This window comes from Engraulis encrasicolus, unplaced genomic scaffold (assembly GCF_034702125.1).
Source record: "Engraulis encrasicolus isolate BLACKSEA-1 unplaced genomic scaffold, IST_EnEncr_1.0 scaffold_32_np1212, whole genome shotgun sequence".
Taxonomy (NCBI): Eukaryota; Metazoa; Chordata; class Actinopteri; order Clupeiformes; family Engraulidae; genus Engraulis; species Engraulis encrasicolus.
In genome coordinates this window covers 532501-542500 of record NW_026945621.1, presented here as the reverse complement: position 1 = coordinate 542500, position 10000 = coordinate 532501, and the positions used below count along the sequence as shown (strand labels likewise).

The 10000-nt window shown below is 43.7% G+C and overlaps 1 protein-coding gene across 1 annotated transcript in view; it reads left to right on the top strand.

The window, feature by feature from the left end:
* The window catches only part of sbf2 (SET binding factor 2), a 106851-nt gene that overhangs the window by 32652 nt on the left and 64199 nt on the right, over positions 1-10000 (top strand). The window contains exons 7-9 of the mRNA XM_063193249.1: positions 2142-2274; positions 6079-6187; positions 8311-8424. Of these exons, the coding sequence (XP_063049319.1) occupies positions 2142-2274; positions 6079-6187; positions 8311-8424 (356 nt within the window). The remainder of the gene's footprint in view (positions 1-2141; positions 2275-6078; positions 6188-8310; positions 8425-10000) is intronic.

Below are 10000 nucleotides of genomic sequence, written 5' to 3'. Positions count from 1 at the left end.
AAACAATTTAGATTTTCTTGCAATTGCGACTGTGTATCTCAAGATGCATACGATCAGGACCCCTGCCTTGTCTCCCCGCCCGCGCACAAAAGCACGCACACACAGACAGGCATAGGCCTACTGCTTCCCGAATGTGATTAGGCTACACTCTGACGGCCAAAGAGTTTGTGCTGTGATCGGAGAGAGAAGTAGGTTAAGCGCCAAAGCAGCTGGTGCCATTGCTGGCTATTGATACAGGGAGAGTGTGAAAGCCACCTTTAGTTTGCATTTGACGTTGGCCATATTTAAGACGCACTAAAAGGTGCCGCTAAACGGTGGTCAAATCAGCAGCAAGAGGCAAAAGGAACAAATCGCCACCACTACAAAAGTCCAAAACTACAATAGCACAGCCATTTCACACCGCGGCAATTCAATTTTGGCAACAGTTATGATAGACAAGCCACGCACACCATCGGCTGTGCTATAGATTCACCCCATAGCCAACTCCGAGGCTAAGATAGACTTCACCAGCAATAGGCAAGACCTAGCCTACCAATGTGCTACTACGAATCCAATCTCCACCGCAAGAAACACAAGTCACTTCTTACCTGACACGATGCACAATTTTGGTGACATTCCCTTCTTCCGTCGCACTTTAAATTCACCTAATTCCTTACTTAGTTGGTCCGTTTTTGACCACCAAAGTGATGAGACTTCTCTTCACAACAAGTTAGCTCCTCCAATGGGTTTAAGACCGTGTTGATGCATGCCCAAGCCAACATATCGCTGTTAATACCACTTTTATTAATACCTTGACACCACAAGCTAAACAAAACAAACGTCTCTCTCGGCGGTGCTATGCGACCATTGAACACAGATGTAAAGCACATGGAGGTGCCATTATATAAAATCATGACTTACCAGAGGCTGTGACCACCAGTGGACTACAACACAACACCTCTCCAAAATTCCTCTGGAAATGCCCATCCAATTCGTTGTCAAAACTTCCCAAACTGTTTAGCCCATAGGCCTATAGTTCACCTCAGCTAGTTTGATATTTGCTCACGGTCATTTTCTATGATGCTCAATGTTCCTCCGTAGCACTAGCAATCCTACAGTGAAAGAGAGTCAGCGCGGGCAATCTACAGTAGCTGCACCTGATAGTTCTACAGATACACGCTTCAGTGCTAAAGTAGGCTATGCACCCGGGACCTTGCATCGCAAAGCGATGTGTTTCAGAGCATTTCTTTATTATTATTTAAAATAATATATGAAAATAAAATAAAATAAATTTGTTTTTTTCCCATGGCCCTCCCCCTAACTCCGATTTTTTTTGCCATGGCCCTCCCCTCCACCTCATTTTTTTCATCATGGCCCTCCCCCCCCTACGCACCAGCCCTCCCCCCCCGGTAAATTACGAACAGTCCCTTAGGCCTATGTCTACTTTACTAAGATAAGATATATTTTGTGTAGGCTAATATTTGGAGACATCACCTTGCCCTTTCTGCAAAGCGGGAAGCACGTCTCTCTCTCTCTCTCTCTCTCTCACATACACACACACCAACTCGTCCAATTCTTCGCAAGACGCATATGTTTAATGTCACATGGCTCGTCTTGTTGGATACCAGGCAGGCAAACTTGCACGCACCTTAAGTTTCGATTGTGCCGCTTGGAGAGGAGGCATTCCAACTATTACAATTTAGGCTATTAAAGTAGGCTAGGCATCGCCTACACAAGTTCCGAAATTGTTTGAACTTTAACACATTGTGCAAAATGCGACATTTAAAAACGCACCGGTTACTAAACGAGGCCGGCTACTAAACGGGGCCAGTGTCTATTTTTCCGATTTTTCAAAACACCCGGTTACAAAACGAGGCCGGCTACTATTAGGAGCCCGGTTACAAATCGAGGAAATACGGTATATTGATAAAGATGATATATGCAAACATATGGAGATGTGTGTGTGTGTGTGCGTGCGTGCGTGCGTGCGTGCGTGTTACCTTGTGAAAGTGTAGAGGTTCTGTGTGTGTGACATCAGTGTGCTCTGCAGGCATCCACAACATTCTGAGCTTGTTCTGTGTCTAATATGTGTTTAGTGTGTGTGTGTCTAATGTGTGTGTAATATCTATGTGTGTGTGTTTGTGTGTGTGTGTGTGTTGCAGGCATCCAGAACGTTCTCAGCCTGTTTTGTGCGGTTCTAACGGAGCATAAGGTTCTGTTCCACTCCTGCAGCTACCAGAGACTCACAGAGGCGTCGCGGGCACTGGAGGCACTGATGTTCCCCCTACGATACAGGTGTGTGTGTGGCAGGTGTGTGTGTGTGTGTGTGTGTGTGTGTCAGAGGCGTCGCGGGCACTGGAGGCACTGATGTTCCCCCTACGATACAGGTGTGTGTGTGGCAGGTGTGTGTGTGTGTGTCAGAGGCGTCGCGGGCACTGGAGGCCCTCATGTTCCCCCTACGATACAGGTGTGTGGCAGGTGTGTGTGTGTGTGTGTGTGTCAGAGGCGTCGCGGGCACTGGAGGCACTGATGTTCCCCCTACGATACAGGTGTGTGTGTGGCAGGTGTGTGTGTGTGTGTGTCAGAGGTGTCGCGAGCACTGGAGGCCCTCATGTTCCCCCTACGATACAGGTGTGTGTGTGGCAGGTGTGTGTGTGTGTGTGTGTGTGTGTGTGTGTGTGTGTGGCAGGTGTGTGGCAGGTGTGTGTGTCTGTGTGTGTGTGTGTGTGTGTGTGTGTGTGTGTGTGGCAGGTGTGTGTGTGTCAGAGGTGTCGCGAGCACTGGAGGCCCTCATGTTCCCCCTACGATACAGGTGTGTGGCAGGTGTGTGTGTGTGTGTGTCAGAGGCGGTTCTTAATGTAAGCACTTGAAGCATGGCTTACCAATATAAAAGCGATATCTGAATTTAAACCCTTCTTCCTGTTATCGTGATTCAGCTGTCTGTGTTGTTCTCATCAAACTGGTTAAACAGCGACACCACAGTGGCTATGGAGAAACACTGTTTAACAGCGATGGTGAAATGAAGCACAATTTCTAAATCACTACGAGTCAATAGCAGCGAATCTGTTTTTTAATTGACTTTCTGCCGATGCCCCGCCAGTTTTTGAAGCACATTATGATTATGCTTATACCAATAGTGCGCTGGAAAATATGATTGACAGATGAGTTGATGAATCATAACTCGATTTGACACCTTACGTTAACATTGGATTCAGGAGTAGAGCTCAGGCAGACGTGATGTTTACATTTTTGACTGAAGCCAGTTGCTTTTATGATAGTCTCGAAGACAACACATTTGAACTGCAATCAAAGATTCCAGGAAACGTCTGTGTTTTGGATGTGGACAAATCATGGAGTAGAACTTTGTGACATATCAAGAAGAAACGAATGCAGGTAACACAAACCACAGGAAGAGCCCAGGAAGAATAGCTGGCTCTGCGCCCAGCTAATGGGGATCCTAATAAACTAAACTAAACTAAACTAAACTAAACTAAACTAAACCACACACCGTCAGTTAGTTGAACAGAATAGCTAAACGGCAGCACAATATGCCTCTCTTCATTAGCCATGATATCATATGGATTACAAACGGGAACCAGGGACGCGTTATCCTATGGTGCAACCGGTGCTGCAGCACCGGGCCCCGCCACTAGAAGGGGCCCCGGACGTCGTGAGATTGGAAAATATGAAACAATATTTTGAGACAATCAATTGTATTTTTGATGCATTTCGCCATCCGTAGGCAAGCAGAGGCGCATATGCGTATCTTGTCACCAGGCTAGACAGGCAGCTTGGGCCCCCCAAGACTGTAGCTGGGGAACAGTAGTGGCGATTTGTTACAAGTGTTCTTTCTTTTTAATTTTCGCGTGGCCCCCCTACTGAGCCTAGAATCGCCTCTGCATGCACGCAGGAATCGGAGGTCTTCGGAATAATCATTTCAGTCAGATGCTGGTTGTGTGCCACCAGTGAAAATGGTGGTCAATATTTTTTGAGTTTGATGATGGGCTACTGTCCAAAAAAGATGTGAGAAACTCGGCGCCAGCACTTGCTTCAGATTGTACGGATAAACTTCAGCCCGGCATGGATTAACGCATTGAAGAGAAGGTTGGCAACGTTAGTCATTTTTGTAATGTCAGTGTTCCTATAATCGCTTTTTGTAATGGTTGCATAGCGATCATGGACTTGTGCAATCATGTAAGCTAAGCAAATAAGAGCACAGCACACCAACCTAACTTTATCTTATTCTATAGTTAAAACATGGGGAAATAAATCACGCACCCAACTGCATTCGCGAAACAAAAGTCTTGCATGGCGCGGCGAGGATCACTTCTGAGGTATTATTTAAAAAGTGTTCACAATAATGCTGCGTAGCAAGTGCACCAACCAGCACTCAAAGTTCTGACAGTCTGACAACAACAGGGCAAGCCAAGGATTTAGCAAACACTAAAATGATAGGCTATAGTCGCATTTTCCTACTGTTATGGCCATTTCCCTAAAGCACTGTAATAACACTGTTATTCGCTTTGCTGTGGTTCGCTGCTAAGGGGATTCCCTCCTTGCGACAGCTGAGTAGGCTAGGCTACTTTCCTTTGACAGTCAGTCAATCTTTCCAAGGCCATCGGAGGTTAAATTATTTAACACGTGTTTACCACGACGGTTTCGATTCGACAAATTTGTCGGCAGCAACGTAGCTAAAATAAGAGACTTTTGGTTGTGCTTCTGTTTGGAAGTTCTAGCTGAGCAGACGTTTACTCTGCCAAACGGCAGTGCACAGAATCTCCTCCCTGTCAGCTGGCTATGCTTCCAATGACTTGCGTTGTGACTGGTGAACTCAGCAGGGGGTTCAGCGCACCCTTTTTTGTGTTGGAGTAAACCGTGTAGCCTGCGTTGTTTCATGCGTTTTGAATATGGCTCATTATAATGTGGTGTAGGGGCCCCGGAATGCGCCTGCACCGGGCCTCGGCGAGGGTTAACGAGGCCCTGACGGGAACGTGTGGATTAAGTGAAAGGTTGATGTTCCCTCTATGATACAGGTGTGTGTGTGTGTGTGTGTGTGTGTGTGTGTGTGTGTGTGTGTGTGTGTGTGTGTGTGTGTGTGTGTGTGTGTGTGTGTGTGTGTGTGTGTGTGTGTGTGTGTGTGTGTGTGTGTGTCCATAGCTACCCCTATATCCCCATCCTGTCGTCTCGTCTGCTTGAGGTTCTCAGCTCTATATAATGACTGTGTGTGTGTGTGTGTGTGTGTGTGTGTCCATAGCTACCCCTATATCCCCATCCTGTCGTCTCGTCTGCTTGAGGTTCTCAGCTCTATATAATGACTGTGTGTGTGTGTGTGTGTGTGTGTGTGTGTGTGTGTGTGTGTGTGTGTGTGTGTGTGTGTGTGTGTGTGTGTGTGTGTGTGTGTGTGTGTGTGTGTGTGTGTGTCCATAGCTACCCCTATACTCATGAACGGCCATCCGGGTACTTTGCTCTTAAATTTGCGTTACACCCCTTTATGGGTGAAAACAAACCGAATGTCTCATTGACTTACATGCTACATCGGCTAGCCTAAATGAACACATTCCATGCTTCAGCCACGACTGTTTGGCTATATTATTTGAACAGCCGGCAACACAACACGTTTTCGGCATGTTGCGCGTGAACGACGCTGGTCTACAGGTCCGTATCTTTCGTTTATTAAACCTCAACATCACCAATTGACTTGCATGGGTTGTTTTCCCCCACAAATGGGCGTAACGCACATGGAAAACGTCACGCCGTTCATGAGTATATCCCCATCCTGCCCTCGCGGCTCCTGGAGGTTCTCAGCTCTATATAATGACTGTGTGTGTGTGTGTGTGTGTGTGTGTGTGTGTGTGTGTGTGTGTGTGTGTGTGTGTCCATAGCTACCCCTATATCCCCATCCTCCCCTCGCGGCTCCTGGAGGTCCTCAGCTCTATATAATGACTGTGTGTGTGTGTGTGTGTGTGTGTGTGTGTGTCCATAGCTACCCCTATATCCCCATCCTCCCCTCGCGGCTCCTGGAGGTCCTCAGCTCTATATAATGACAGGTGTGTGTGTGTGTGTGTGTGTGTGTGTGTGTGTGTGTGTGTGTCTCCATAGCTACCCCTATATCCCCATCCTCCCCTCTCGTCTGCTGGAGGTTCTCAGCTCTCCGACTCCCTTCATCATCGGAGTCCACTCAGCATTCCAGACACACATCCAGGAACTGGTAACACACACACACACACGCACACACACACACACACACACACACACACACACACACACACACACACACACACACACACACACACACACACACACACACACACACACACACACACACACACACACACACACACACACACACACATGTTATGACCATTACGTTGCCATTAAGTGACCTTCGGTTTTAGTATAAACAGCCAAAGAAATGTGACCATTTAACATTCATGACATTGACACAGTGTTTATGACTCATTTATGACTGACCATCCATGACACTGTTATGGCACTGTCACGACATTGTTATATCATGCGTATATGACGCCGGCCTCAAGTACCGTGTAACTATTCTCAAAAAGACATCACCTCTGATCAAGACACCGCTGGCAATGTGGATTTCACACAGTTCTCTATTCATGCTTTCTATTGAAGTCCTTGGTCTCATAAGCATCAGTTTGATAGTTGGTGTGACAGTTGAATAGTTGGTGAAAAATCAATAAAATAATAAATATTATGAATATTAAATAAATGCTTATTGACATGGGTAATATAAGTATTTTATAAATGCTTATTGACATGGGTTATAATCAGTTATTGGTCTCATAGCCTTTAGACATCAGTTTGAGAATAGTTGGTGACAAAGCAATAAAATAATGAATAACATAAGTATTTAATAAATGCTTATTGACATGGGTAATATAAGTGTTGAATAAATGCTTATTGACATGGGTTGTAATCGTAATGGTAAATCATATAAGTATTGAATACATGCTTATTGACATGGGTAATATAAGTATTGAATACATGCTTATTGACATGGGTAATATAAGTATTGAATACATGCTTATTGACATGGGTAATATAAGTATTGAATACATGATTATTGACATGGGTAATATAAGTATTGAATACATGATTATTGACATGGGTAATATAAGTATTGAATACATGATTATTGACATGGGTAATATAAGTATTGAATACATGCTTATTGACATGGGTAATATAAGTATTGAATACATGCTTATTGACATGGGTAATATAAGTATTGAATACATGCTTATTGACATGGGTAATATAAGTATTGAATACATGATTATTGACATGGGTAATATAAGTATTGAATACATGATTATTGACATGGGTAATATAAGTATTGAATACATGATTATTGACATGGGTAATATAAGTATTGAATAAATGATTATTGACATGGGTAATATAAGTATTGAATAAATGATTATTGACATGGGTAATATAAGTATTGAATAAATGATTATTGACATGGGTAATATAAGTATTGAATACATGATTATTGACATGGGTAATATAAGTATTGAATAAATGATTATTGACATGGGTAATATAAGTATTGAATAAATGATTATTGACATGGGTAATATAAGTGTTGAATAAATGATTATTGACATGGGTAATATAAGTATTGAATACATGATTATTGACATGGGTAATATAAGTATTGAATAAATGATTATTGACATGGGTAATATAAGTATTGAATAAATGATTATTGACATGGGTAATATAAGTATTGAATACATGATTATTGACATGGGTAATATAAGTATTGAATACATGCTTATTGACATGGGTAATATAAGTATTGAATACATGATTATTGACATGGGTAATATAAGTATTGAATACATGATTATTGACATGGGTAATATAAGTATTGAATACATGATTATTGACATGGGTAATATAAGTATTGAATACATGATTATTGACATGGGTAATATAAGTATTTAATACATGCTTATTGACATGGGTTCTAATCGTGCACATGTCTGGGACGTCCTGTATGGATTTATATCCCTGACCAGTAAACTTCCCGGAACATCCTGAATCCTTGAAGTGTGTTCTATAAATAGAAATACCTAAAATATACAAGATAATATATGTAACATGGTGTGTGTGTGTGTGTGTGTGTGTGTGTGTGTGCGTGCGTGCGTGCGTGTGTGTGTGTATTTGTGTGTGTGTGTGTGTGTGTGTATTTGTGTGTGTGTGTGTGTGTGTGTGTGTGTGTGTGTGTGTGTGTGTGTGTGTGTGTGTGTGTGTGTGTGTGTGTGTGTGTGTGTGTGTGTGTGTGTGTGTGTGTGTCAGCTGGATGTGATCATAGCAGACCTGGACGGCGGGACCATCAAGATTCCGGAGTGTATCCATCTGTCTCAGCTGCCGGAACCCCTGCTGCAGAACACACACACCGCACTCTCCTCGGTAACACACACACACACACACACACACACACACACACACACACACACACACACACACACACACACACACACACACACACACACACACACACACACACACACACACACACCCCTGCTGCAGAACACACACCGCACTCTCATCGGTAACACACACACACACACACACACCAGTGATGCGCGGGCTGACCCGAAATCAGCGGGCGCTTGCAGTTAACCGCGGTCGACCGCAGGCACGGGTTATGAAATATTATTTTTAATGAAATTCGGGTCGGGTGCGGTCGGTCAGGTCAGGACCTTTGAAATGATGCCGAATTTTAAAGTAGGCTATAGCCAATAGGCTATAGTTTACTTTAGCAGACAGGGACATTTTTTGCGAAATAGATCAAAGTTTATACCTATGGCTGAATAACTACGATGGTGCCACGCGCTCTGCAGGAGACTTAATGAGGCTCCTGCGTCGGCCGAATCCTCTGCGCGCAACTGGTGCAGCAGGTGCAACCATTGAGTGCATTTTGAAGAACACAGAGGGTGCTCTCTAAACAGTGCAGTGATGGATATAGCCTACATATTTTCTTATACAATTGTAATGGTTTCGCACTCATGTGTTGCTTACAGAGTTTGTTTTCATTTCCTGTGTCGTACCGTGACTACGAGGCAATCCACTGGACGGCTGGCTCCGTCTGCTCACCAACCTACAGATTAATTTCCTCCACAGCTAGGGATTCGAGTGGCTATATGCCTACATTTTCGAAATAGAACAGGTAACTATAGCCTATACAATGTCCGAATTATTAGCCTATTCCTTTTGAATGCAGTGCTCATTTGAGTAATTTAGCCTACAGTGGAAGAACAATGCCCTCGCCACTTCAAAGAAATAAATAGGCTAATAAATAGTCTAAATAATAAAATAGCATTGTATGAAGATCACACTTGGTAGTCTGGGTAACAGACAAACATATTATGATCGAAATGCTCATATTAGAAAATAATAATTTGTGAGAAAATGTTATCTATTCAACATGGACTAGGCTACTTTTTGTTGGACAGGGCATGTCGCGTTATAGCATCGTGAGTGCAACAGTTGAGAAGGGCTCTGCAGCCTACGTGATCATGTATCTTTACATTGCAGTCATCTAAGATTACGAGAGTTCACGCTTTGTGTGCGCTAAATGATCATTTGTGCTAGAAAGACAAGCGTTGCCTATAGTGGCACCAGGCAGCGCAGGTTGCGTTTGTGGTTTGTGTGATGCAATTATCTTTCCCAAACTCCCAAATTAACCGCTTGGTCTCTGGTGAAGGAGGGGGTGGCCTTGGCACCCTGTCCCTCAACTTCGGGATAGGAAAAAAGCGAAACCAATTTCAGTTCAGGAAAAGGACAGAGCAGAGGAGTAGCCTACCAAACCAAAAGAAGATAAAGTGTTGTAGGCTACATTGCCACTATGGGTGTTTTCATAGCCTACCTGGTCCCCAACCATTTAAGCGAACTTAGACCTGCAGCTCAGCATTTTCTGTGATGTGAAGTGTACCCAGACCCCTCGGAAGTGAACCATGCTGAGACCTTTATTGATTTGATATTG